This window comes from Oncorhynchus tshawytscha, unplaced genomic scaffold (genome assembly GCF_018296145.1).
Source record: "Oncorhynchus tshawytscha isolate Ot180627B unplaced genomic scaffold, Otsh_v2.0 Un_contig_11403_pilon_pilon, whole genome shotgun sequence".
In the NCBI taxonomy this organism is placed as follows: Eukaryota; Metazoa; Chordata; class Actinopteri; order Salmoniformes; family Salmonidae; genus Oncorhynchus; species Oncorhynchus tshawytscha.
In genome coordinates, this window is record NW_024608886.1 from 40972 (window position 1) to 65879 (window position 24908).

The following is a 24908-nucleotide window of genomic DNA, read 5'->3' on the forward strand; positions in this document are numbered from 1 at the left end:
AAAGTTGTAGCTTCACTGTCCAAATAAATACGTATGGGAGTGTACGTGAGATAAGAAAAGACAGTATGTCACAGTATGTCACGTCACACCGCCTTTAATAGTGACAGGTCACAATGGTACAGTAAGGGTGTGGCGTCATTGTAAACATCGTTGATATTAAGCATCTCAATCATTTCACGTGAAAGGGAAGGAGTTCCCATAGCTTGTTTGGTGACCCGTTACTCTACTCACAGAACCAAGGTCACAACCATAGCCCAGCATTTTCATGTCTGTATTTATTCAAATGGAATACAACTGGAGAGTAACTTCAAAAGATACTCATAGCATCTCTGAATCTTTGTGACATTCATCCTCCAGACCTGATTGGGTGTTAGAAGGCTCCATTACAGCTGCTTCCCTTTGTCACGTTTCCTGTTAGGACCGGCCTGAATCCCAGACGATAAATCTTCCTGAGTTAAAGAGTTACAACGGTCAACAGAATCATCTTAAATGGGATTTTCTTACATTTGCTTGTCTTTATTAATATTGCAGGTCTTCCGGTGTGACCATGCTGAATAAGAGGTTAGACACCACAGTGTATTTCACAACAGGAGGATTTCAAACCAAACCAAATAGAAGGGAAGTTGTACCCTCTAAATAATCACACTCTCTATCCACCACATTTACATGTGTACTACATTTAGTGTGTATACTTTATACGCTTTATACATTAGGTGAAGTAGTCAAATCAAGGGCAGGTATTTATGACACAAGCTACTGAAAGAATGTTCATGCTAGTGTTGAAGAGCAGCATGATTGAAGTTGGGCTGAATGCTGCACCTGTTGAGGCAGGTCTGAGGGTGTTGGGGCTGGGTCTTGTTCTGCCCATGTTGAGGCTGGGCCTGGTTCTCCCCATGTTGAGGCTGGGCTGGGTGTGTTGATGTTGGGCCCAGTGCTGCCCCTGTTGTGGCTGGGCTCGGGGTTGTTGATGTTGGGCCAAATGCTACCCCTTTCGAGGCAGGTGTGTGAGGTTTGAGGCTGGGCTGGGGGTTTGAGACTGGGCCTGGTACTACCCCTGTTGAGGCTGGGCTGGGGGTTTTGAGGCTGGGCCTGGTACTATCCCTGTTGAGACAGGTCTGAGTGTTTGGAGGCTGGTCCAGGTGCTGCCCCTGTTTAGGCTGGGGCTGATGCTGGTGGCCCTGTTAGGCCCTGTGTGCTGGGGCCTCCCGCTCTATTGCCCTGTAGGGTGAAAGGAACCGTACACATAAATAGCAACACAAGAATATAGATGGCGAGAGTAAGCAGTACCTGAACATATAGAAGAGCATGTAGGCACTCCGGGCTCTGGTCCTCAGCACAGTGGCTTCATTGGACATTGACACCTGGCTGTCGTTACAGCAGAACCAGTTCCCACTGGCATGCAATATGTCACTAATGTAGTGCCCTGTAGAACAAGGAAGACAGACTAGAGGTCAAGGGTCAGGCTATTGTGGGTAGTAGAGTGTTTTGTAACAGTTAAACAGGTCATTTGGGAGGTATTTTATCTGTTACATGTGTCAAGTTTTGAAATCAGAGATAAACAAATACACATGGCATATAATTAGGCATGCCTCTCCATTCTTTTCAATTAAATTGAGCAAACTCTAAACATATTGCAGTGCTTGTTGGGATGACACTTCACTCTGAAGCCTGCAGCCTTGCTAGCTTGGCCGAAATGGCTGTTGGAGGATCTAATTATCCCCTACCCCAGGGTTCCCCAAATGGCGCCCCGCGGGACAAAGTTGGCCCAAGGGTGATTTTATTTGGCCCCCTATGTTTTCTGACCAAATAAAACATAATTGTTAAAAGACTGTAAAAACACCAGCAAATCAGCTCCAAGGGATTTTCCTTTTTGAAATCTGTTTCAAAGTATTCCCACGCACAATAAAGAGACATATGTGGTTGTACACAAATGTAAGCAAGGTTTGAAATGAGTCAAATATTATATCTGTTTGGCCTTCCTACGGTATATTTGCAGTCTACAAATTATTTGTAATTTTGCTCCACACCCCTTCCCATCTGGCTAAGAAAAAAACTGGACCCGAGGCTGAATGTAGTTGATGATCCCTGGCCTTCACCCTCGATAATTTTCACTCCCTCAGCTTTGGGATGCTTGTGTATACGGCAGAGGCACACGTGAACATGCAAGTTGAGATCCAAGGAGAAGGGAGTGATTTGGAATTCAGCTGATGTCATATGTATTGTGCATCTGCATGTGTGTGTTTGATGGTATTTACTTACCGGAGTTTGCGGAGCCTCCCAAATGAGAGACTACGCCAGTCAGCTGGTAGTAACCATTCACTGACTGTACTGGCTTCTGCTTCTGTAAGAAAACACATGTGATCATAGGATTCTCATTTCCTCTACAGTCCACCACACTGTCTACAGTCTACTACAGTACTAGTCTACTACAGGTCTACTACATCGTGTACTCCTCATAACTATCTCAGTTTTCTGTCATAAATTATTTTTCACTGGTTTCACTCTCTCTCTCTCTCTCTCTCTCACCACTGAGGCAGTCAGCAACACTTTCCCTGGTTCCTGCTCATTTGAATCTGAGGGGTCAAATATACATATCAAGAGCTGTGAAAATGTGGTCACTTGTCTGAATTGCTCTGGTCTAAAACATCTCCCATACATCACTAAAGATATCTGAGAAACATTTTAAATTGCAGCTTCCAGCTTCTCTGTCAGCAGGACCGTTTTGGGAGTGGGTGGTTTGTGTGGTGTTGGAGCAAGAATAGTGTTATGGTGCCATGAGCCTACCTGAACAGCAGAGGGCGCTGTCTTTGGCCTCTCCAGGTGGGCTGGAGACTTGGCTGGCGAGGGTCTGGGGGATGGACCCCTGGATGCTGGGGGCCTGGTTGGTGAGGGCCTGTGGGCTGGCACTGTGCAGGTGTGGCACCATGTCCCCACAGAGGGTAGAGAGCCTCAGCTCCGAAGGAAACAAAAGAGGAGCCTCCAGCTTCTCCAACCCCCCAGGTCCTCCAAACCTCTTCAGATGCAGAACCAGCACACTGCCCAGAAACAGAGAGGAAGAGAGATGAACAGACAGACAATGAAACCAGTCAACAAAATAACAGATGAGTGAAATTTGTTTGGTGGTGCTCACCTCTAAGTCCTACAACCTGCTCAGGAAGGTAACTACTCCTAAAGACTCAGGACATTAAACACTGCTAGTACTATGAGAGGTTATAAAGGGACAACTCACAGAGGCAGTGAGTGGAACTGCTCCACCTTTGAGGCGTGGAGGCCTTTACAGCCCTCACATGTGAATTCAACCTTTTCACTCTGGTTAGAAACAAAAGCATTACATAATGAATGATACCACTACAATAATAAGATAGCGTATTCTGAGGCAGTGGGCAGCTTGCCCTGGGTGTTAGTCTCTACATGCAGGGCTGAGCCCTAAGTGCTGACTTTGAAAGTGAGTGCTAGGCTGCTCAGCAAGGTGCGCTCAGGGCTGAAGTCCAATGAGAGGTGGTTGTAGTCCTCTCTGGTAGACGACTCGCGCCCACAGCTTCAGAAGCAGGACAAAGAGAAGAAAAATGCATCAAGTCTGTTTCTGTTTCAGGTCTCTACAATGTTTCTGTTATGCCATGTGTTTTGTAATATTAATATATACTGTATATATATATATATATATATATAGAAAGATCATGTTCTCAGTAGATACATTACAACCAATGGGAGCTCTTACCTGGTACATGTGCGCACCGACACAAGTTGGAACTCCAGCTGGGAAACAGGGCAGGTATAGTTCATCCCGAGTGTCTTCAGAATCATGCCCTCCTCCTTCAGCTGGCACAGCATATTGACAAGTAACTCATGTGCATCCTATGATGAGGAAGAGAAAGAAACACACCAAGATAAAAACAAATGAAAAAGAGAAAATGAACCCTTGCAAGAAGAGCACTCGTACACAAGAGAGTAGTGCCTCAGTTACCTGTTGCGTGTCCCCCAGATACTTCAAATCGTATCCCGACAAGGAGTACTTGACCTTCCACATGAGGTCTGCTTTTGAGGCCTGGTTTGCCACACTGTCAGGTAAACCCGAACGGTGCACATCAAACAGACACCTGTAGGGGAGACAGACAGTAAGTTAGCAGCTGACTGGATGGTGTCAACCGACTGGCTTACGCCTGAAGAGGCAGATGAGTAAATACAAATATGTTTTATCTAGTGGCACCCCATCATTAGAATTTTTCATTCGATTTGATGCAATTTCACCTTTGAGGACGGACAATGAAGCCAAACAACAAAAATGTGTTGTTTATTCTCCTAAGACATTTTGTTTGGATACTGCTCTCAATTCCAGAGCATTTTAAAAAACTACCAAATTTCCCCCGGTAAGGTGGAATGTTCAGTCAATGAGCATTATGGGTCATGTAGTCATTCTACACTTTCCAAATTGGCCTACAAAATGCCTACATCATAATCAGTGTGTCATTGTTGTTCCTCTTGGTTATGAAGATCCAAAAACAAAAAGAAACTGGAAAATAAACCATAAATACAATACACAGCAAAATATGAAGTGGTTAAGGTTAGGGAAAGGGTTAGGATTAGTGAAAGTGCTATCATAACCTGCTACGACAATCCCTTTCTGTAGAAGTGGCGTGAAAAGGATGTCCCTTCTTTAATTTATGACCACAATTAATGGGTGTGTGGGGTGAGTGTCTGCTTTTGAGCCTTCCCTTACCTGAGCAGGTTGGAGAAGGGGAGGAGCTCCAGAGTTGTTCCTGGTGCAGGATTTCCTTTGAGAAGGACGGCAGGACCAGGAGGCACTGCAGGGTGGCGTTAAGGAAGCAAGTGTTGCCAATGTTAGGCAACCTGTGAAGAAGAAGCAGCCATCAGTACACACAGAGATTAATCATAACCTTCATATCTCTATAAAGTGATGATAATGGCAGGGGATAAGGGATACATTATATTTAACACAAAGAAGTGGATGTCCTTTAGACCAAGATTGACATAATTCATGGGTTTATAAATATCTAATAAAATGGACATGCTCGATAGTAAGCCTTATCCCCATAGTATATCAGACACTGATCTCTAAACAATAAAGAACTTATATTCAATGCATTTGCAGTGTGTTGTGGTTTACCCAAGAAGTTCCATGTTGACCAGTGCCACCTGTTCTCCTCTGGCCCCCTGGGTCTCTTCTGACCCTCTGGTGGCTGAGCTGGTCCTGGGAAGAGTCATGCTTCTGGTGGCTGAGCTGGCCCTGGGAAGAGTCATGCTTCTGGTGGCTGAGACTGGTCTCTGGGGCCTTGGACTAGAGTGGTCCTGAAGAGACAGAGGTCTGGAGGAAGGAGAGAAACAGGTCTTACGCCTCCAACACAGAGATATTATCACTCTACACAGTCTCTCTTTTAAATACTGTACTGTACTATAAACACAGCTGAGTACTGCTGTCTTAATCAATGCAGTGTACCAAGTAGACCAGGCCAATAGGTTAGTACTCTCTTTATCCACTAGATGTAGACAGAAGAGGCTAAAACTACAGTTTCAGGAAAATAACTTTCTGGGACTGTGTTTATCAAGTGTCTCAGAGTAGGAGTCTGATCTAGGACCAGTTTTGCATTTTAGATCATAGATCAATGAATCAGATTATTATGGACAGAGAGGACCTGATCCTAGATTAGCACTCATACTGTTGATTAACACTGGCCCTGGTCTGGTAGCACTAAACCCAACTCTCCAAAGAGACTCTAGGATGGCACTGTACTTTATGTCTGGATTACCTGACTGTTGTGCCCTCCTGACTGGTGTCTCCATGACGGTCCAGAGGGTTGGTAGGAGAGGGAGAACTAGGGTGGGACACCACTGGAGAGGATTTCACTGGGGAAGGGTTTTTGGCAGGTGACCGGGGTACAGAGGGTTGTTTAGCAGGAGAGCAAGGCTGAGAGGAACATTTAACAGGAGAGGGAGGTGGATGGAGGGAGGAGAGTTGGTCAGAGGGTGAGGGGTCAGAGGTAGCGGAGCCATTCCGTTCAGAACAGTCAGATGGAATTGGAGAGGGGATGAAGTGCCCCTCTCCTTCTTCTTTCTTGTCTTCTGCTCCACATCAACTGAATTTGCCTTCTGACATTTTTTCTGTTGACAAGAAAATGTGATAGTGCTAAATACTTTTCCCCAGATCCCCAGCCAATGGAAGAGGGGGTCATAAGAGTAGGAAGAGGTTGGCCTAAATGGAGAATCATAGGTATCTATCCTAAACCTCAAATAACACAGTATAGACAGGTTACATTGAGTGACATTTGCAATAGCCGAACTTCATGTACATTTCATGTACACTTTTTACGTATTCGTCAATCAGAATGTCATTTTACTTTTCTTCTTCCCACTTGGTTTAAGAGAAAAATACTACTCCAGAATTATAGTAGTTGTTAATTGATTAAATGATCTGATTTCATACCTTTTTGCACCAGCAGAAACAAGCCATGTCAATAACCAATGAAGACTGATACATTTCCACATTAACCCATTGTTCAAATTGGCTTTAAGACCATTGTGATGTCATCGGTCATGTATGACACCACCATCTGGCAACCCAATCTATAACATTTTAAAATATATTGTTCAATGAACAAATCTGTTTTATTGAAGAGCAAAGTTATGCAGTATACATACAATATTGTAGATAATATGCTCCATTGTATTCTTGTTTCTTTTTACATCAATTTTTTGTATGTTTCATTAAACGTAGGACCACAATAAAGGCATTTTAAGTGCCTTCATCTTCATCTTCCTAGTTTTTTGATAGCTTCCATGTTGTTTTTGGTTTGGTCATCGGTTTATTTAAATGCTAAATGTTTTTCTCTTATTCACCAGCAGATGGACAAAGGGTTGGTTTAAAATAATGTGAACAGGTGGTAGAGATTTAGCCTAAACCTCAAACAACAATCCAGATTGGTTAAGGACAGTTTTCCATATTCAATCTTGCCCTGAGGGCAGCTCTGTCTCAAGGACATAATGAATGTGATTGGTTCAATTAAAGCTCAATGGTCAGTGGGCAGAGCTTACAGTGCCCAGTGCGTGTTAAATACACTTGCTAGGTGATAAATTGGTGTTGAATGGAAGGCATAACACAAGGTTGCTGTCATGAATTTTGTTTTCTAACCTCACTCCAACCACTAAATAATTCTTCTTACCTAAACTTAACCCAACCCTAGCTAGAGTCCCAGGTCTGTTTAGTGCTGTCTTGCCAACTCCTACTAGCTAGAGTCCCAGGTCTGTTTAGTGCTGTCTAGCCAACTCCTACTAGCTAGAGTCCCAGGTCTGTTTAGTGCTGTCTTGCCAACTCCTACTAGCTAGAGTCCCAGGTCTGTTTAGTGCTGTCTTGCCAACTCCTACTAGCTAGAGTCCCAGGTCTGTTTAGTGCTGTCTTGCCAACTCCTACTAGCTAGAGTCCCAGGTCTGTTTAGTGCTGTCTTGCCAACTCCTACTAGCTAGAGTCCCAGGTCTGTTTAGTGCTGTCTTGCCAACTCCTCCAGTGGTTCTTCGCCAGTCCCAGGTCTGTTTAGTGCTGTCTGCCAGCTCCTAAAAAGTTGCATCATATTGCAGCACAACTTGCGGGCTGCCGCAGAATTCTATGGCACATTATTTATTATTTATTATTTAAGTGTCAGACATTGTTGCCATTAACGCTCGTTAGAGCTAGTTTGACCACCAGAGAGCATATTTGAGAAACATTTAACCGTTTTTAATATGAAACTAATCGTTGGATAACAGATCTGCTCTCGGAACTCATTTACACACGTTACTGTGTGTGTTTTGATTCTCTCTCGGACAAACACACATTTACACGCTCACCCTCTATAACCACTCTTTATATTTACAGTGGTGATGGACAGCTGGAGGCGTTTTGTTGTGAATTCTGAAAACAAGCCAACCTAACTCAGAAATACATTTCGCTGGTTGCCATGGTGAATAATCCAATAATAATTGGTTGGACACATGAAAGGAAACAAAGAGTTTCCAGGAAACTGAAAATGAAAATACTTGCAGATCAATTCAGATCAACAAATTACAATAGTAGATCTGATTACATTTAGAGGATTCTAAATTAATATCTAATGGGCTTTTATACAATGATAATGCAGGGATAATAATAAAATCATATATTTGTAGGGGTTGGGCAAATCTGGTTTTAGAGTACCTAAGCATTGAATACATTGAAGTTTCTCTGACTGCCTGCAACATCTACAGTGGTACAATATAAATATATTTTTGAATTACTTTTTAAAAATGTATATGTTTATTAAGTTGTCTTGCTTTTCTCAGAGCAGCACAAAATGGTGCTGAAATAGTTGACCATATGCAGGTAGGCTTTTGCTTCAAATCCTATTGTAACAATTGGATGACATTGGGAGTTTCAGTAAGCAACAATTTGTTGCCTTCATTAGCCTACTTTATTCTTAAAATAACTCCAGCACATAAAAGAGAAAGGAGCCTTAATTAATTAAACAATAAAGTGATTTAATTCACAAATGCATTTGACTGTACTTAACATTGGCCATCAACCAGAAACACACCAGGAACACCTCCTTCTTCAACAGCTGATGCAGAGGGGAAGTGATGGCTGAATACTGGGGCAGAAAGAGCATGTTGTAACCCACCATTCCCAGAAATGAGGCAGGATGCGAAGCAGATGTCGGTTCTGGGACACGATGGACGACTTCCATGACTGGAATGACAGGAGTCATCATAGGGTCGAGGAGGGGCTTCTGTGTGAACGCTGTCATGGCAAATACGTCGTTGAAGAGGGTGGGCCATTGCTCTTGCAACGTGGAGGTGACGTGCAGGATTGTTGAGCCAATGTTGTCCAACAGAGAGAACCCCAGGCTGGTGAACATGTATAGACCTAAGATATTAGTGCCCTGCCGTGTGATGTGGAAAGGGATCTGAGTGAGGAGGTTCTTTCAATTAACTGGTCCCTGATAATTTAATCTCTAAGATAACCACACTGACATGACTGCTAGTCCTTTATGATCACTGACGTACTGTGTCACTGACTCACCCACTCTCTGTGACGTACTGTTTCACTGACTCACCCACTCTCTGTGACGTACTGTTTCACTGACTCACCCACTCTTTGTGACGTACTGTTTCACTGACTCACCCACTCTCTGTGACGTACTGTGTCACTGACTCACCCACTCTCTGTGACGTACTGTTTCACTGACTCACCCACCCTCTGTGACGTACTGTGTCACTGACTCACCCACTCGCTGTGCACGATGCCAAAACTGTAGCCTCTTCAGAAGCCCACTCTGTTTCTTTGCGAAATGTCCATGCAAAAGTTTAAAAGGTGTATCATAAACTCAGCAAAAAAATAAATGTCTTCTCACTGTCAACTGCGTTTATTTTCAGGAAACTTAACAAGTGTAAGTATTTGTATGAACATAACAAGATTCAACAACTGAGACATAAACTGAACAAGATCCACAGACATGTGACTAACAGAAATTGAATGTGTCCCTGAAAAAAAGGGGGGGTCACAATCAAAATCAAAACAGTCAGTATCTGGTGTGGCCATCAGCTGCACTAACTACTGCAGTGCATCTCGTCCTCGTGAACTGCACCAGATTTGCCAGTACTTGCTGTGAGATGTTACCACACTCTTCCACCAAGGCACCTGCAAGTTCCCGGACATTTCTGGGGGTAATGGCCCTAACCCTCACCCTCTCATCCAACAGGTCCCAGACGTGTTCAATGCGATTGAGATACGGGCTCTTCGCTGGAAATGGCAGAACACTGACATTCCTGTCTTGCAGGAAATCATGCACAGAATGAGCAGTATGGCTGGTGGCATTGTCATGCTGGAGGGTCATGACAGGATGAGCCTGCAGGAAGGGTACCACATGAGGGAGGAGGATGACTTCCCTGTAAAGCACAGCGTCGAGATTGCCTGCAATGACGACAAGCTAAGTCCAATGATGCTGTGACACACCACCCAAGACCATGACGGACTCTCCACCTCCAAATCGATCCCGCTCCAGAGTACAGGCCTCGGTGTAATGCTCATTCCTTCGACAATAAATGCGAATCTGGCCGTCATACCTGGTGAGACAAAACCGCGACTCGTCAGTAAAGAGCACTTTTTGCCAGTCATGTCTGGTCCCACAACGGTGGGGTTGTGCCCATAGGCGATGTTGTTGCCAGTAATGTCTGGTGAGAACCTGCCTTACAACAGGCCTACAAGCCCTCAGTCCAGCCTCTCCCAGCCTATTGCGGACAGTCTGAGCCCTGATGGAGGAATTGTGCATTCCTGGTGTAACTCGGGCAGTTGTTGCTGCCATCCTGTACTTGTCCCACATGTTCAGATGTACCGATCCTGTGCAGGTGTTGTTACACGTGGTCTGCCACTGCGAGGATGATCAGCTATCCGTGCTGTCTCCCTGTAGCTCTGTCTTAGGCGTCTTACAGTACGGACATAGCAATTTATTGCCCTGGCCACATCTGCAGTCATCATGCCTCCTTGCAGCATGCCTTAGGCACATTCACGCAGATGAGCAGGGACCCTGGGCATCTTTCTTTTGGTGTTTTTCAGAGTCAGTAGAAAGGCCTCTTAAGTGTCCTAAGTTTTCATAACTGTGACCTTAATTGCCTACCGTCTGTAAGCTGTTAGCGTCTTAACGACCATTCCACAAGGTGCATGTTCATTCATTGTTTATGGTTCATTGAACAAGCATGGGAAACAGTATTTAAACCCTTTACAATGAAGATCTGTGAAGTTATTTGGATTTTTACTAATTATCTTTGAAAGACAGGGTCCTGAAAAAGAGACATTTCTTTTTTGCTGAGTTTATGTGTTTGCTTCCCTGAGCATTTGGAAATTGCGAAGGCCCTCGGCGCCAAGACAGTGGAAAAGAATGGCCCTTTTCCTCTCAGGGCTAACCACATCAAGTCCGGTAGCTAGCATGTACACTACCATTCAAAAGTTTGGGGTCACTTAGAAATGTCCTTGTTTTTTACAATGCAAGCATCCCGGAGTCGCCTCTTCACTGTGGTGTTTTGCAGGTACTGTTTAATGAAGCTGCCAGTTGAGGAATTGTGATGCATCTGTTTCTCAAACTAGACACTCTAATGTACTTGTCCTCTTGCTCAGTTGTGCACCGGGGCCTCCCACTCCTCTTTCTATTCTGATTAATGCCAATTTGCGCTATTTTGTGAAAGGAGTAGTACACAGCATTGTAAGAGATCTTCAGTTTTTTGGCAATTTCTCGCATGGAATAGCCTTCATTTCTCAGCACAAGAATAGACTGCCTCGTTTCAGAAGAAAGTCTTTGTTTCTGGACATTTTGAGCCTGTAATCAAACCCACAACTGCTGATGCTCCAGATACTGAACTAGACTAAAGAAGGCATGTTTTATTGTTTCTTTAATCAGGACAACAGTTTTCAGCTGTGCTAGCATAATTGCAAAAGGGTTTTGTAATGATCAATTAGCCCTTTAAAATTATAACCTTGGATTAGCTAACACAACATGTCATTGGAACACAGGAGTGATTTTTGCTGATAATGGGCCTCTGTACTCCTACGTAGATATTCCATACAAAATCAGCCGTTTCCAGCTACAATAGTTATTTACAACATTAACAATATCTAGATGGCATTTCTGATAAATTTGATGTTATTTTAATGGACAAAACATTTGCTTTTCTTTTAAAAACATGGACATTTCTAAGTGACCCCAAACTTTTGAACAGTAGTGTACGTCTCAAACTGCAACTTCCATGTGTCCCAAGGGATTGTTGGTTTAAACACATGAGGCAAGAGCTGCTCTGGTGGAGGTAGGGATATTGTAGAAAGACTCAGCCATCCTCATTTGACAAATGTTCTGTGAAAAAAAGCTAATTGAAGCTTATGCTTGTCTCAATGAATAGCATAACTGAAATACAACAGATATAGAACTACCATATCAGCTCAGCATAAACCAATTAGACTGTCCAATCAATGATACCAATCATGAATGACAATCAGTGATGAACATCGATTTGCTCTCTCTCTCTCTCTCTCTCTCTCTCTCTCTCTTTCTTTCTTTCTTTCTTGTTCCTTATCACTGTTTATGATCACCAGGTCTGCTCCTCTCTCCTCTCTGCTCTCCATCAAGGTTTTAGTCCCAGTAGACAGGAAGTACCAACTGGACTCAAACTCTGCTAGCCTTTAGGACTAGTTTGTTCTAGAATATGATTAACATACATTTCCATCAACTTATCATGATGAACATTTAACGAAAGAATAAAGACACACTATATCCTTCCTGTTTGGCCCTGTCCGGGGTGTCCTCGGATGGGGCCACAGTGTCTCCTGACCCCTCCTGTCTCAGCCTCCAGTATTTATGCTGCAGTAGTTTATGTGTCGGGGGCTAGGGTCAGTTTGTTATATCTGGAGTACTTCTCCTGTCCTATTCGGTGTCCTGTGTGAATTTAGGACCATGCCTCAGGACTACCTGACATGATGACTCCTTGCTGTCCCCAGTCCACCTGGCCGTGCTGCTGCTCCAGTTTCAACTGTTCTGCCTTATTATTATTGGACCATGCTGGTCATTTATGAACATTTGAACATCTTGGCCATGTTCTGTTATAATCTCGACTCGGCACAGCCAGAAGAGGACTGGCCACCCCACATAGCCTGGTTCCTCTCTAGGTTTCTCCCTAGGTTTTGGCCTTTCTAGGGAGTTTTTCCTTGCCACCGTGCTTCTACAACTGCATTGCTTGCTGTTTGGGGTTTTAGGCTGGGTTTCTGTAGAGCACTTTGAGATATCAGCTGATGTACGAAGAGCTATATAAATAAATTTGATTTGATTTGATATAGAGTGTATGAGATAAATGTATTACTGTAGGTTTACTTAGTGAGATTGGTAAGCTGCTAATAAAGTCTCTCTCAGTGTGTATCTGGTCTTTCTCTTTAGTCAGGTTGTTGTATCTGGTCTGTAACTGGTCTCTCTCTTTAGTCAGGTTGTTGTATCTGGTCTGTAACTGGTCTCTCTCTTTAGTCAGGTTGTTGTATCTGGTCTGTAGTCTGGTCTGACTGGTCTTTAGTCAGGTTGTTGTATCTGATCTCTAGCTCTTTAGTCAGGTTGTTGTATCTGATCTCTAGCTGGTCTCTCTCTTTAGTCAGGTTGTTGTATCTGATCTCTAGCTGGTCTCTCTCTTTAGTCAGGTTGTTGTATCTGGTCTGTAGCTGGTGTCTCTGCAGAGTTTTTTAAGACAACAAATAAGAACTACTGAAGCTGAATTATAAGAACTATATCTACACTGAACATAAATATAAATGTAAAACATGTAAAGTGTTGGTCCCATGTTTCATGAGGTTAAATAAAAAATCCCATAAATGTTCCATACGCACAAAAAGCTTATTTCTGTCAAATTTTGTTTACATCCCTGTTAGTCAGCATTGCCAAGATAATCCATCCACCTTTCAGGTGTGGCAAATCAAGAAGTTGATTAAATAGCATCTTCATTACACAGGTGCACCTCGTGTTGGGGGCGGTAAAAGTTAGTTTTGAGAGAGCATGCAATTGGCATGCTAAATTCAGGAATGTCCACCAGAGCTGTTGCCAGAGAATTTAATGTTAATTTCTCTACCATAAGTTTGTGTTCGTGCAATCTTACCTGAAGTAACAACTCCATCTCTTGTACTGGGCTTGAAGGCTCTTACGTTGGCATATAATTGGCCATCAATGTCTGTGTTCTTCATTGCATCAGGCTCATCGTTTTCATAGACTCCTTCTGACATCTTAACACACTTGTGGTCAAATACAATAACTTCTACTTCTAACCTCAACTCTATTGTACGTCTGTAGCTGTGTCTTCTCCCTGCACTGTCCTGCATCTGTGTGACTCACTGTAGTGACACAATGTTTTTAACAGTCAACCACAGTGGAGGGGAAACTGTCAAATCAACACCACGCTTCCACCAGCCTTAGTTTGTAATCTAAACATGTTTCCCACAGTGCTCATCATGTTAAACATATGATTAAACTTGTTAGGTTCTAAATATCAGAGTAAGAACTCAACGGACACTATGAAAGCTTCGACCAACTTTCTTCACTCCAAAGGATGGAACAGCTGAACAGACAAAGACATATTTCCACCAGTGGTAATATACATACCCCAATTTGGTTGGAGTCTCCTCCTTCTCTCTAACTTCACATCTTTATTGCTAGGCAGGAAGTGAAGTGATACAGGCAATAAACTGTTCCTTCTGCCTTAAGGTGATCTGACCTGACCTCAACCCCCTCCTCACAAATCCACAGCTCTCCACCCTTATCAGTGCCTGCCAACATGTGATTGTTTTCCCTGCACTCAGTACATTCCAAGCTTAATTGCATCCTCCATATACATTCCACCTACAGATATGGCTCCCCTCATGTCTCTAGAATAACTAATGATTAATCATATTTAAAGTTCAGAAAACCAAACCCATCGAACTGAAGTGATAATATACTCCATGATATGACTCTATATGTGATGTATGGTACAACTGTAGTGTTCGTGACAGAGACCTGGGTGGTTGTAGTACTAACTACAGGTACAGCTGTAGTGTTGGTGACAGAGACCTGGGTGGTTGTAGTACTAACTACACCTACATCTGTAGTGTTGGTGACAGAGACCTGGGTGGATGTAGTACTAACTACACCTACATCTGTAGTGTTGGTGACAGAGACCTGGGTGGATGTAGTACTAACTACACCTACATCTGTAGTGTTGGTGATCAGAGACAGAGGGTGGATGTAGTACTAACTACAGGTACAGCTGTAGTGTTGGTGACAGAGACATGGGTGGATGTAGTCCTAACTACAATAGGATCCTGGGGTAATTTGCTTTTGGGAAACCGGCCCTGGGATGTAGAGCTCACAACCACTCCCACGTTGTCTGCACTGTCCACTACCACCGGCTCTGCCTTCTTTGAACCGCAGGTGGCACTGTAGACCACCCGGGTCACATTCTTGGCCCTGGGGCCTACCTCTGTAGAAGTGTTGAGGGCCCCGTTGCCCTGGCATATGGTGACTAAAATGATGCGCGTCTCTTTGACATCTTCGGTTAGGTTGGCAGAGAGCTGCAAGTTTGAGGAGCTCCATGCTAATGGTATGTCGGAGGAGACCACTGAGGTACAATAACAGCTGGAGACTGCATCCAAGATGTCCGCCCGTTGTTATCAAGGTAATCATGTTCGCATAATCAGATTCATGGACGTCTATATATATTTTTTTATTTTTTATTTATTTAACCTTTATTTAACCAGGTAGGCTAGTTGAGAACAAGTTCTCATTTGCAACTGCGACCTGGGAAAGATAAAGCATAGCAGTGTGAACAGACAACACAGAGTTACACATGGAGTAAACAATTAACAAGTCAATAACACAGTAGAAAAAAAAGGGAGTCTGTATACATTGTGTGCAGAAGGCATGAGGTAGGCGAATAATTACAATTTTGTGTGATAAATGATCCGATGGTCATGTACAGGTAGAGATATTGGTGTGCAAAAGAGCAGAAAAGTAAATAAATAAAAACAGTATGGGGATGAGGTAGGTAAAAATGGGTGGGATGTTTACCGATAGACTATGTACAGCTGCAGCGATCGGTTAGCTGCTCAGGTAGCAGATGTTTGAAGTTGGTGAGGGAGATAAAAGTCTCCAACTTCAGCGATTTTTGCAATTCGTTCCAGTCACAGGCAGCAGAGAACTGGAACGATAGGCGGCCAAATGAGGTGTTGGCTTTAGGGATGATCAGTGAGATACACCTGCTGGAGCGCGTGCTACGGATGGGTGTTGCCATCGTAACCAGTGAACTGAGATAAGGCGGAGCTTTACCTAGCATGGACTTGTAGATGACCTGGAGCCAGTGTGTCTGGCGACGAATATGTAGCGAGGGCCAGCCGACTAGAGCATACAAGTCGCAGTGGTGGGTGGTATAAGGTGCTTTAGTGAAAAAATCCCGGGTGCATCCGGTTTACACAGCCAACATCACATGTGCAGTAACACTAAGTGCACAGGGAATAGTGTTAGCAGCAACATTGTCATTAAGTCATCCAAAAACATGCCAGACATTGGATGAATTTGAAATATTTTTAAAAAATCAGCCTCAACAACTAATATTTCAATAATTCAATGGATGTTTTGTGCACAAATGTGATGACTTAAGTGTCTTATTTGGAATTTTCTAATTTGGATTCTCAATGTGGCCGTGTTTGGAAAATTGTCTTTCTGGGCCGAGCCTCCGTTAAACTGCAGTAAGAAAACCTTCAAAACCATCTCTCTTCCTCTGTAGCTGGTCTCTCTTTAGTCAACTTGTTGTAGCTTGTCTGTAGCTGGTCTCTCTTTAGTCAACTTGTTGTAGCTTGTCTGTAGGTGGTCTCTCTCATTAGTCATGGTGTTATAACTTATCTGTAGCTTGTATCACTCTTCAGTTAAGTTGTTGTAACTGGTCTGTAGCTGGTCTCTCTCCTCAGGCAGGTTGTTGTAACTGGTCTGTGGCTAATCTCTCACTTCAGTCAGGTTGTTCTAGCTTGTCTGTAGTTGGTCTCTTTCCTCTGTAAAGGTGTTTTTAACTGGCTTGTAGCAGGCCTTTCTGCAGATGTGTCATGGTGCTGATCTCACTGTTCCCCCAGTGTGTCTGCACTGTTGTAGATATCCAAAATCCTCTCCTCCATCTCACTTCTGTCAAACCTTATTGGTCATATCTGGATTGGTATAGATGGACTCACACATTTTAAACAATTTTTCTGATTCTAGCTACAGTGCCTTAAAGCAGAGTTTCTCAAACTCGGTCCAGGTGCCCCCTTGGCGAACGTTTTGTTTGTTGCCTTAGAACTACACAGCTGATTCAATTAAAGCTTTGATGATTAGAATCAGCTGTGTTGTGCTAGGGTAAAAACGGAACATTCACCCAGAGGAAGCCCCCAGTACCGGGTGTCTGAGTCCAAAGCTGGTTATACAGTAACATGTCCTGGCTGGTTATACAGTAACATGTCCTGGCTGGTTATTGTAACATGTCCTGGCTGGTTATACAGTAACATGTCATGGCTGGTTATACAGTAACATGTTCTGGCTGGTTATACAGTAACATGTTCTGGCTGGTTATTGTAACATGTCCTGGCTGGTTATACAGTAACATGTCCTGGCTGGTTATACAGTAACATGTCCTGGCTGGTTATACAGTAACATGTTCTGGCTGGTTATACAGTAACATGTCCTGGCCGGTTATACAGTAACATGTCCTGGCTGGTTATACAGTAACACGATCACCGGAAGTGAATGCACATTTCACATCAGTTCAGATCGGAGCAACTGCATTTCACATCAGAACAGAGCGCAGAGTTGCTTGTGTGCACATTTCTTGATATTCTTTGCTAGTTGATGAGTTATTAGCCCAGTTATTGTAAGGTCTGCTTCCAACTCACACCTTCAAACACATAGATCCCCTGAGTGCAGCTCACTTTCCAGCCCCCTTTCCAGCTCACACTGTCAAACACATAGATCCCCTGAGTGCAGCTCACTTTCCAGCCCCTTTCCAGCTCACACTGTCAAACACTTAGATCCCCTGAATGCAGCTCACTTTCCAGCCCCCTTTCCAGCTCACACTGTCAAACACTTAGATCCCCTGAATGCAGCTCACTTTCCAGCCCCCTTTCCAGCTCACACTGTCAAACACTTAGATCCCCTGAATGCAGCTCACTCTCCTGATCCCAATCACCTGAGTTCTGATCACCTGTTCACACACCTGTATGTCATTTTCACACACTATTTAGTTCAGTTCTTTGCTCTCGATCACTGTGAGGTGTTGTTTATTTTGTGACACTTTTTTCGGTGTGCTGGTTTTCCCATGAGTTGCTCCTCCCGTGTATGATCCTTTTTGCCTATTCCCTGCCTGTACTTTAGCCTATCGGATTTCCTGTTATCTACCTATTGCCTGATCTCCCGGACTATGTTACTAGCCTTTTCCCTGCCTGTACTGTTGCTGTTTTGAACCCCCTGTGTATGACCTCCTGCCTGCCCCTGAACCCAGTTACCTGCCTCCTCCTGTGTATGACCTCCTGCCTGCCCCTGGAACCAGTTACCTGCCTCCTCCTGTGGTCCTTTGCAATAAACACCTGCTGCGCCCTGCGCTTGAAAAACGCTCTCTGTCTCCCCTCGTGTCCATTACAGTTACACATTAGTGTATGTCAGATATGGGAGTTACTGCTTCCTACAAGAGAACACAACGTGTAAGCTTCATTTCAAACTGTCTTTGAAAAACCAGTCAGGTAAAAAAGCTTATGTCTTAATTAAAGGGATGATGGTGAATTTTAAGTGTAGTGTGGAGTGGAGTGGTGTCTTGCATAATACAACAATGCCATTTACAGTCACCTATTTGGCCCATGGTGTTACAGACCAAATAAAAAATGAGTAAGTAGTATGATTAGAACACAGTAGTTTTAGTAAGTAGTAGCAAGACAAATGTCAGACACGGCCTATGTGGTTTGTCTTTGAGGCAGGTTGACAAACATAAAATAGTGCAATAATTTTAGGATATATTTTTGCCATTGAACTTTTCTAAATTGAACTGATTAAGGGACAAAGTGGAAGAAAAGTGTACTTACATAAAAACAATGTCCTCAAACAATAGCATGGTATTCTTTCACTGTAATAGCTACGGTATTGGTATCAAACACAAACATATGGAAACCACATGTTTGACTCCGTTCCATGAATTCCATTCCAACCATTACAATGAGCCCATCCTCCTTTTTCTCCTCCCACCAGCCACCACTGATGTTCAGACATGAAGGTCTGCATGACTTTGTGCACATACAGTGGGGAGAACAAGTATTTGATACACATGTAGAGATCTGTAATTTATATCATAGGTACACTTCAACTGTGAGAGACGGAATCTAAAACAAAAATCCAGAAAATCACATTGTATGATTTTAAGTAATTAATTTGCATTTTATTGCATGACATAAGTATTTGATCACCTACCAACCAGTAAGAATTCCGGCTCTCACAGACCTGTTAGTTTTTCTTTAAGAAGCCCCCTGTTCTCCACTCATTACCTTTATTAACTGCACCTGTTTGAACTCGTTACCTGTATAAAAGACACCTGTCCACACACTCAATTAAACAGACTCCGACCTCTCCACAATGGCCAAGACCAGAGAGCTGTGTAAGGACCTCAGGGATAAAATTGTAGACCTGCACAAGGCTGGGATGGGCTACAGGACAATAGGCAAGCAGCTTGGTGAGAAGGCAACAACTGTTGGCACAATTATTAGAAAATGGAAGAAGTTCAATATGACGGTCAATCACCCTCGGTCTGGGGCTCCATGCAAGACCTCACCTCGTGGGGCATCAATGATCATGAGGAAAGTGAGGATCAGCCCAGAACTACACGGCAGGACCTGGTCAATGACCTGAAGAGAGCTGGGACCACAGTCTCAAAGAAAACCATTAGTAACACACTAAGCCGTCATGGATTAAAATCCTGCAGCACATGCAAGGTCCCTCTGCTCAAGCCAGCGCATGTCCAGGCCCATCTGAAGTTTGCCAATGACCATCTGGATGATTCAGAGGAGGAATGGGACAAGGTCATGTGGTCTGATGAGACAAAAATAGAGCTTTTTGGTCTAAATTTCACTCGCCGTGTTTGGAGGAAGAAGGATGAGTACAACCCCCAAGAACACCATCCCAACCGTGAAGCATGGAGGTGGAAACATCATTCTTTGGGGATGCTTTTCTGCAAAGGAGACAGGACGACTGCACCGTATTGAGGGGAGGATGGATGGGGCAATGTATCGCGGGATCTTGGCCAACAACCTCCTTCCCTCAGTAAGAGCATTGAAGATGGGTCATGGCTGGGTCTTCCAGCATGACAACGACCCAAAACACACAGCCAGGACAGCTAAGGAGTGGCTCCGTAAGAAGCATCTCAAGGTTCTGGAGTGGCCTAGCCAGTCTCCAGACCTGAACCCAAAAGAAAATCTGCGGAGGGAGCTGAAAGTCCATATTGCCCAGCGACAGCCCCGAAACGTGAAGGATCTGGAGAAGGTCTGTATGGAGTGGGCCAAAATCCCTGCTGCAGTGTGTGCAAACCTGGTCAAGAACGTACGATCTCTGTAATTGCAAACAAAGGTTTCTGTACCAAATATGAAGTTCTGATTTTCTGATGTATCAAATACTTATGTCATGCAATAAAATGCCAATGAATTAAAATCATATAATGTGATTTTCTGGATTTTTGTTTTAGATTCCGTCTCTCACAGTTGAAGTGTACCGATGATAAAAATTAAAGACCTCTACATGCTTTGTAAGTAGGGAAAACCTGAAAAATTGGCAGTGTATCAAATACTTGTTCTCCCCACTGTATGTTGTGCTTCAGTGTGGGAACATGGTTTGTAGTCATGTCTCCTTGTAAAGTCAGATCTCTGATCAGGTTTAAGTAGATTTTATCAGACAGTCTGCAAACACGAGTCCTGAAACTGAACATACAAAACTACCTCTGTTGCAGTGGTGACCCATCATTCATAGTTGACCTATTTTTTTGCATGTTATTTTGGCATTCATTCATGTTGCATGAATGAATCAGTTTGCAAACAATGTGAGAAAGAAATCAATGAGTTAATAAAGCTGCATACAAACATGGTTTGTTGAGTAAGGCAGCTCCAAACGGCAGGTGTTTCAGTCTAGCTCAGAGTTTAATGTGGTGGTCGGGCAGCCAGCGAAATTAACTGTTTCGCTACCAGACAAGGCTCTGCTGATAGCCAGGTGTCGTACTGGAAAGGTGTTGGGACTCTGCTGTTGGGACAGCTTTATGTAGGCCCTAACAATTTGTATGCACCGTTTGTCACAGTTATAGTCCAACTAATGTATTGTTTAGTGTTGTGTTTTGTAGTGGTTTCGCTGGAGTTTGAATTAGATTTTTACCCACCAAGATTTACATTGCAAAATCACCACTGATGTTGATTATGACGTTAATTTAGCTAATATGGTGACAACGATGTAGGCTGTGTGTACCGGTTAGGATATGGTTTGCTTGGAAAGTTTTTTCGGCTGGTCACACACAGCTGATGTGATTTGCATTGAAGTCCACACACGAAGGGAAATGGTGAGAGGAGGAGAGCGCATAGTTGCGAGAAGGAATACAAAGTGGCTGCTAGGAAAGTGAACTGTGTTAACACGTGATCAGGGGTGTATTCATTTCATTCTGAAAAATGTTTCTTAAACGGAAGCAAATACAGTGGGGCAAAAAAGTATTTAGTCAGCCATCAATTGTGCAAGTTCTCCCACTTAAAAAGATGAGAGGCCTGTAATTTTCATCATAGGTACACTTCAACTCTGACAGACAAAATGAGAAGAAAAAAATCCAGAAAATCACATTGTAGGATTTTTATTTATTTGCAAATTATGGTGGAAAATAAGTATTTGGTCACCTACAAACAAGCAAGATTTCTGGCTCTCACTGACCTGTAACTTCTTCTTTAAGAGGCTCCTCTGTCCTCCACTCGTTACCTGTATTAATGGCACCTGTTTGAACTTGTTATCAGTATAAAAGACACCTGTCCACAACCTCAAACAGTCACACTCCAAACTCCACTATGGCCAAGACCAAAGAGCTGTCAAAGGACTCCAGAAAGAAAATTGTAGACCTGCACCAGGCTGGGAAGACTGAATCTGCAATAGGTAAGCAGCTTGGTTTGAAGAAATCAACTGTGGGAGCAATTATTAGGAAATGGAAGACATACAAGACCACTGATAATCTCCCTCGATCTGGGGCTCCACGCAAGATCTCACACCGTGGGTTCAAAATGATCACAAGAACGGTGAGCAAAAATCCCAGAACCACACGGGGGACCTAGTGAATGACCTGCAGAGAGCTGGGACCAAAGTAACAAAGCCTACCATCAGTAACACACTACGCCGCCAGGGACTCAAATCCTGCAGTGCCAGACGTGTCCCCCTGCTTAAGCCAGTACATGTCCAGGCCCGTCTGAAGTTTGCTAGAGAGCATTTGGATGATCCAGAAGAAGATTGGGAGAATGTCATATGGTCAGATGAAACCAAAATATAACTTTTTGGTAAAAACTCAACTCGCAGTGTTTGGAGGACAAAGAATGCTGAGTTGCATCCAAAGAACACCATACCTACTGTGAAGCATGGGGGTGGAAACATCATGCTTTGGGGCTGTTTTTCTGCAAAGGGACCAGGATGACTGATCCGTGTAAAGGAAAGAATGATTGGGGCCATGTATCGTGAGATTTTGAGTGAAAACCTTCCATCAGCAAGGGCATTGAAGATGAAACGTGGCTAGGTCTTTCAGCATGACAATGATCCCAAACACACTGCCTGGGCAACGAAGGAGTGGCTTCGTAAGAAGCATTTCAAGGTCCTGGAGTGGCCTAGCCAGTCTCCAGATCTCAACCCCATAGAAAATCTTTGGAGGGAGTATAAAGTCTGTGGTGCCCAGCAACAGCCCCATAACATCACTGCTCTCACTGATCTGCATGGAGAAATGGGCCAAAATACCAGCAACAGTGTGTGAAAACCTTGTGAAGACTTACAGAAAACGTTTGACCTCTGTCATTGCCAACAAAGGGTATATAACAAAGTATTGAGATAAACTTTTGTTATTGACCAAATACTTATTTTCCACCATAATTTGCAAATGAATTTATAAAAATCCTACAATGTGATTTTCTGGATTTTTCTCATTTTGTCTGTCATAGTTGAAGTGTACTTATGATGAAAATAACAGGCCTCATCTTTTTAAGTGGGAGAACTTGCACAATTGGTGGCTGACTAAATACTTTTTGCCCCACTGTATAAGAAATGGGGATAAACATACCTGCATTTGTCCAATAGAAACTCTTGTTTGCAACTGTTGGACTAATAATTACACCCTAGAGAAGCTAGATGCAGGCAAGAGTGTGCAAGGCGGTATTGAATGTGTCTGTCACCTCAAAATGTTCTCTCGACCTGCGTGTACCTACGTTGTACATTTTCATTTATAGGCTAGGTCGCAGCAACATCATGATGGGTAAAGGGACATTTTGAGAATCATGTAGTAGCCTAAACCTATCGCTGTGACATTGAACTGGGTGAATGGAATATGAATGACAGTCATCCAATATGCTGTAATAGAAAAAGCCCAAGCTCATGAAAAATGTAATTGTCCTCCGTCATCTTAAACGGCACCAACCGTCACTGGTGGAGATGAATAATAACCAAACAAAACATCCCTAAACAATAACATACAACTGCTCCACATAAATCACATATACTGAAATGACACAGTCTATGTGAGATTTAGTGTAACATGCAGTTGAGTTGCTCACAGTAGACAGACAGGCCTATGATCCCAGCCAGTAGAACACACAGCAGCCCCAGACACACTGCACCAACTAGGAAGGGTCTCTTCCCTGAGCTATCAGGCTCTGTGGACACATACAAGAGACTTTTATGTCTTTTGTGTATGTGTGTGTGTGTTACCTGTTTGCTGGCCTCCTGGTCCATTATTAGTAGCAGTGTCTGCTGTCTCTCCTCTCTTGGTGCTGGTCTCACCGTCTCTCATGGTGTCTGCACTGACATAGATATCCACAATCCTCTCCTCCATCTCACCTCTGTCAAACTTGACCTTCTTGTTCATATCTGGCTCAGCATAGATGACCTTTGACATCTTTAACAATACGTGGGTCTTTCTTTCTATGTAGGTCTACTGTACATTAAGTCTCTGCTTCTAGAATGAATGTGGTGGTCTTCCAACATGGCTGCCAGGAGGCGTCGTACGTCAACTACAAGACCTCTATACGTTATGTCTCTGCTTCTAGTGATATGTCTGTCTCTGAGTCATCTGTGTGTCTCTGTCTGTGTGACTACTGTAGGTGTTAACTCTAGGGAAGTATCATATATATGACACGGGTAGTTGTAGCTATGCTAATGCAAAAAATAGAACAAGTTTGCATACTGTGTCTGTGCTTGTGAGAGATTGTTGTAGTGGTTATTGTTAAACCATTTTCTGCAGAACAATATAAATCATTCCATGTCTCTACATGGTCATCCTGTCCAGAGTATATCTCAACACAGTCCTCCTGTCCAGGGAATGGGACTTGTTATTTGTGATGATGGACAGGACACTATCATACCAGGAAGATATAGATCATAGAGGGGAAGTGGAGAACAAAGACTAGCTGTTAACATATATTAAATATCATATGTAACAGCCCCAAGATAATTCAGGGAGTTTCCAGAACTCCTCCTTCCTTTCACCTTTCTGCTGATTTGGACCCTCTGTTTACTCCCAAATATACATCAACATGTTCAGGAGGTCCAGGACTACAAACATGGGTCATTATAATGTCCAGACAATAGATGTGACACAACAAATTACTCCAAGTGTATATTGAGGGTGGGTAGTTTTAACCAGAGAGGATGAGATGGCGACATAACTGGCCGCAGCGCTCTTCTCTCTAAATGAAGCAGATTGGTTGAGTTTTTTAGTGACAGATGGTTGAACCACTGAAACGATTCACTTCACTTCTCTCTTTTGGGACCCATATAAGGGAACAACAGTCAAATATGAGCATTTGATATTGTGTTTATATGTAACTTCACAACAAAGACCGACTGCCCAAGGTTATTAGGACACACAGCAGCCCCAGACACACTGCAGCAACTCCAGAGGGTCTCTTCCACCACTGAACATGTACTGAATCATACATTATTAAACATCTTTGGTAATATGTTTTACAGTATCATCCACACCACACAAATGAAGGTTTAGTAATACAGGGTAATCTCACCTGTTTAATATATTGTGTGGTGTGTGTGTGTGTTGTGTGTGTGTGTGTGTGTGTGCAATCTTACCTGAAGCAACAACTCCATCTCTTGGACTGGGTTTGAAGG

General features: G+C 43.3%; 1 protein-coding gene across 1 annotated transcript; it reads right to left on the reverse strand.

The window, feature by feature from the left end:
• Positions 1-500: 500 nt before the first annotated feature.
• On the reverse strand, positions 501-23682 carry LOC121843927 (ubiquitin carboxyl-terminal hydrolase 37-like). Its single transcript, XM_042313811.1, has 14 exons — positions 23568-23682; positions 23342-23440; positions 14869-15111; positions 5766-6078; positions 5126-5323; positions 4718-4848; positions 4450-4510; positions 3965-4097; positions 3719-3855; positions 3439-3538; positions 3230-3309; positions 2785-3035; positions 2260-2341; positions 501-1423 (listed from the first exon to the last, which is right to left on the reverse strand). The coding sequence occupies exons 1-14, from the start codon at positions 23680-23682 to the stop codon at positions 1411-1413; spliced, it is 1956 nt and encodes a 651-aa protein (XP_042169745.1). The 3' UTR covers positions 501-1410.
• Between the last annotated feature and the right edge of the window lie 1226 nt (positions 23683-24908).

What these genes read in the sequence shown, in the direction of transcription:
- LOC121843927 (XM_042313811.1), bottom strand. Translation starts at nt 23,682, where the DNA reads ATGTCAAAGGTCATCTATGCTGAGCCAGATATGAACAAGAAGGTCAAG. An exon ending in CAGGAGGGCACAACAGTCAG is followed by an intron (nt 5,324 to 5,765) that starts GTAATCCAGACA and finishes TCCTTCCTCCAG; the next exon opens with ACCTCTGTCTCTTCAGGACC. An exon ending in CCCTTCTCCAACCTGCTCAG is followed by an intron (nt 4,511 to 4,717) that starts GTAAGGGAAGGC and finishes TTTATTTTCCAG; the next exon opens with TTTCTTTTTGTTTTTGGATC.